The 4,311-nt window shown below is 55.7% G+C and overlaps 1 protein-coding gene across 1 annotated transcript; it reads left to right on the plus strand.

The window, feature by feature from the left end:
* Positions 1-244: 244 nt before the first annotated feature.
* EGR1 (early growth response 1) lies at positions 245-3,964 on the plus strand. Its single transcript, XM_068979835.1, has 2 exons — positions 245-787; positions 1,484-3,964. Exons 1-2 carry the CDS (start codon positions 475-477, stop codon positions 2,800-2,802), a joined length of 1,632 nt encoding a protein of 543 aa, XP_068835936.1. The 5' UTR covers positions 245-474; the 3' UTR covers positions 2,803-3,964.
* The last annotated feature ends 347 nt before the right edge of the window (positions 3,965-4,311 follow it).

Consider the following 4,311-nt stretch of genomic DNA (forward strand, 5'->3'; position numbering starts at 1 on the left):
CGTGGGGCCCAGGTTGCGGGATGGCAATGCCTACAGTTCTTGGAGAGGGGGCTTCACGTCACTCTGGGTCCTCCCGGCCGGTCTTGCCATATTAGGGCTTCCTGCCTCCCATATATGGCCATGTACGTCACGACGGAGGCGGGTCCGCGCCGTTCCAGACCCTTCAAATAGAGGCGGATCCGGGGAGTCGCGAGAGATCCCAGCGCGCAGAACTTGGGGAGCCGCCGCCGCCAGCTGCCGCCGCCGCCAGCTTCCGCCGCCGCAGGACCGGCCCCTACCCCAGCCTCGGTAGCAGCGCCGCGTCTACACCGGCCGGCGGCGAGGGCGAGCCTGCGGACCCCGCCTGCGCTCTTCACAGTGTGCCCCGCGCCCCGCATGTGACCTGGCCAAGCCCCCGAGAGGTGTCCCCCGCAGCTTCGGTCCCCGGCTGCGCCCACCCGCCCCAACACCAGCTCTCCAGCCCGCCGGTCCGGGATGGCGGCAGCCAAGGCCGAGATGCAGCTGATGTCCCCGCTGCAGATCTCCGACCCCTTTGGCTCCTTTCCTCATTCGCCCACCATGGACAACTACCCTAAGCTGGAGGAGATGATGCTGCTGAGCAATGGGGCTCCCCAGTTCCTCGGTGCCGCCGGGGCCCCGGAGGGCAGCAGCGGTAGCAGCAGCAGCAGCAGCAGCGGGGGCGGTGGAGGTGGAGGGGGCGGCAGCAGCAGCAGCAACAGCAACAGCAGCAGCGCCTTCAACCCTCAGGGGGAGGCAAGCGAGCAGCCCTACGAGCACCTGACCGCAGGTAAGCTGTGGCCTACGCCTAGGGCTAGCCCGTTCGCCGACATTCTGGCGTCCGGTTCTTCCCCACGGCCTTTGCAGCGCCCCCTTCGCCGCAGGGATGCAAGTGGGGTTTCCCTTCCATTCCTCACATCCCCAGGGTCCTGTGTTAGAGGACTGCCTGAAGACATTCTCCCCACCCCCACCCTGTCCTTAACGGTGCGCAGAGGAGCCAGCTTTTGTTTTGGATGGAGAGCTGTGGGGCTGCGTGGGTGGATGGAGGAAGGAGAGCTTGTTTTGACGAACAGGGCTGCGCCCCCTCCCCCTCCCCCTCCAGAAAGGCTTGCCTAGCCTGCCGCTATCCCCGAGGAAAGGCCGGGATCCTTGGCCCGGGATGTCCCGGCAGCCCGGGGTAGGGGGTGCGCACTGGCCGCGGCCGTTGCGGGGGTACTAGCGGGAATCCCTCGCCCGCGCAGCCGCCGCTGCGGAGCGCTGGGAGCTGCAGTGGAGGGGATTCTCCGTATTTGCGTCAGCGGTTGTTGAAATGGGTTCTGCGTCTGGAGATGGTCCAGGAACATTTCAATCTGCTGTTATCAATTATTAACCAGCTCAAGAGTCAATGGTAGCTGGCCCGACCTCTTGTCTGGCAGCGTGGGTCTTCCGCGTCCTCTGGTGATTGCTCTCCAGTAACCAGGCCTCCTCCCTCTCTTTCTCCTGCCAGAGTCCTTTCCTGACATCTCTCTGAATAACGAGAAGGTTCTAGTGGAAACGAGTTACCCCAGCCAAACCACCCGGCTGCCCCCCATCACCTACACAGGCCGCTTCTCTCTGGAGCCTGCGCCCAACAGTGGCAACACCCTGTGGCCTGAGCCCCTCTTCAGTCTGGTCAGCGGCCTCGTGAGCATGACCAACCCACCGGCCACCTCATCTTCAGCATCATCTCCAGCGGCCTCCTCCTCAGCCTCCCAGAGCCCACCGCTGAGCTGCGCAGTGCAGTCCAACGACAGCAGCCCCATCTACTCCGCGGCACCCACCTTCCCCACACCTAACACTGACATCTTCCCTGAGCCACAAGGCCAGGCCTTTCCGGGCTCAGCAGGCCCCGCCCTTCAGTACCCACCTCCTGCCTACCCTGGTGCCAAGGGGGGCTTCCAGGTTCCCATGATCCCTGACTATCTGTTTCCACAACAGCAGGGGGACCTGGGTCTGGGCACGCCAGATCAGAAGCCCTTCCAGGGCCTGGAGAGCCGTACCCAGCAGCCTTCGCTCACTCCTCTCTCTACCATCAAGGCCTTTGCCACACAATCGGGCTCCCAGGACCTGAAGGCCCTCAACAGCACCTACCAGTCTCAGCTCATCAAACCCAGCCGTATGCGCAAGTACCCCAACCGGCCCAGCAAGACGCCCCCCCATGAACGCCCCTACGCCTGTCCCGTGGAGTCCTGTGACCGGCGCTTCTCTCGGTCAGATGAGCTCACCCGCCACATTCGCATCCACACCGGCCAGAAACCCTTCCAGTGCCGCATCTGCATGCGCAACTTCAGCCGCAGCGACCACCTCACTACCCACATCCGCACCCACACAGGGGAGAAGCCCTTCGCCTGTGACATCTGTGGGAGAAAGTTTGCCAGGAGTGATGAACGCAAGAGGCATACCAAGATCCACTTGCGGCAGAAGGACAAAAAAGCAGACAAAAGCGCAGCCTCTGCTGCCACCTCCTCTCTTCCTTCGTACACGTCCCCGGTGGCTACCTCCTACCCATCCCCAGTTACTACCTCTTACCCATCCCCAGCCACCACCTCATACCCATCGCCCGTGCCCACCTCCTACTCCTCTCCCGGCTCCTCGACCTACCCATCCCCTGTCCACAATGGTTTCCCGTCCCCGTCGGTGGCCACCACATATTCCTCCGTCCCTCCTGCTTTCCCAACCCAGGTCAGCAGCTTCCCCTCCTCAGCTGTCACCAACTCCTTCAGCGCCTCCACTGGGCTTTCGGACATGACAACCACCTTTTCTCCCAGGACAATTGAAATTTGCTAAAGGGAAAGTGAAAGGGAGAAAACGAAACACAAGAGACTAAAAGGACAGGAGGAGGAGATGGCCATAGGAAGGGGGGGTTCCTCTTAGGTCAGATGGAGGTTCTCAGAGCCAAGTCCTCCCTCTCTGCTTGACCCCAGGGTCACTGTGGAAGGTCTGTTGGCCAACAGTTCTTTCTGTCCACTTCCCTTTCCTCCCCAGTCCCCATTCCCTTTGACTTCAGCTGCCTGAAACAGCCATGTCCAAGTTCTTCACATCTATCCAAAGAACTTGATTTGCATGGATTTTGGATATATCATTTCAGTATCATCTCCATCGTATGCCTGACCCCTTGCTCCCTTCAATGCTAGAAAATCAAGTTGGCAAAAATGGGGTTTGGGCCCCTCAAGAGCCCAGCCCTGTACTCTTGTACAGTGTCTGTGCCATGGATTTTGTTTTTCTTGGGGTACTCTTGATGTGAAGATAATTTGCATACTCTATTGTATTATTTGGAATTAGATTCTCACTTTTGGGAAAAAAAAAAGAAAAGCCAAGCAAACCAATGGTGATCCTTTGTTTTGTGATGATGCTGTGCCGATTCAGTTTGAAGCTTTTTTTTTGAAACAGCAGTTCTTGGTATTAATCGGAGCATGTGTCAGAGTGTTGTTCTGTTAACCGTTTTGTAAATACTGCCCGACTGTACTCAACGTGGCAAAATACGGTTTGGTTTTTCTCCTTTTTTTGAAAGTAGTTTTTTTTTTTTGGTCCTTTTGGTTTAAAAAGTTTCACGTCTTGGTGCCTTTTGTGTGATGCGCCTTGCTGACACGGCTTGACATGTGCAATTGTGAGGAATGTGCTCACCTCTAGCCTTAAGGGGGGCAGGGAATGGTGATTTGGGGGAGGCTTTGGGAGCAAAATAAGGAAGGGGGCTGAGCTTGAGCTCCAGTTCTCCAGAATGTAAGAAAACAAAATCTAAAAATCCGAACTCTCAAAAGTCTATTTTTTTAAACTGAAAATGTAAATTTATAAATATAATTCAGGAGTTGGAATGTTGTAGTTACCTACTGAGTAGGCAGCAATTTTTGTATGTTATGAACATGCAGTTCATTATTTTGTGGTTTCATTTTACTTTGTACATGTGTTTGCTTAAACAAAGTGACTGTTTGGCTTATAAACACATTGAATGCGCTTTATTGCCCATGGGATATGTGGTGTATATCCTTCAGAAAAATTAAAAGGAAAATAAAATAGCTGTGGTTGGGTGTGTTTCCTGGGCTAGGGGGAGGCCTTTGTAGTTAGCCATCTTTATCGAGGGGTTTGAGGGACTTTTACGGCAACAAGGATATTCTAAGCAGAGATGTACCCAATGTGTGTCACTGGAGTGAATTCTTAGAAAATTGAATGTGGGTCTCCTCTTTTTGATACTGGGCTCATTCCTCGATCTGGTAGGCTGTAAGCTTACCTTGGTTAATTAAAGCTACAAAAGGCCAGATGTGTAGGTGGAGTAATTGTGGCCAGAGGCAGTACCATTCT

This window comes from Capricornis sumatraensis, chromosome 9, assembly GCF_032405125.1.
Source record: "Capricornis sumatraensis isolate serow.1 chromosome 9, serow.2, whole genome shotgun sequence".
Lineage (NCBI taxonomy): Eukaryota > Metazoa > Chordata > Mammalia > Artiodactyla > Bovidae > Capricornis > Capricornis sumatraensis.

What these genes read in the sequence shown, in the direction of transcription:
- EGR1 (XM_068979835.1), top strand. Translation starts at nt 475, where the DNA reads ATGGCGGCAGCCAAGGCCGAGATGCAGCTGATGTCCCCGCTGCAGATC. An exon ending in CTACGAGCACCTGACCGCAG is followed by an intron (nt 788 to 1,483) that starts GTAAGCTGTGGC and finishes TTCTCCTGCCAG; the next exon opens with AGTCCTTTCCTGACATCTCT.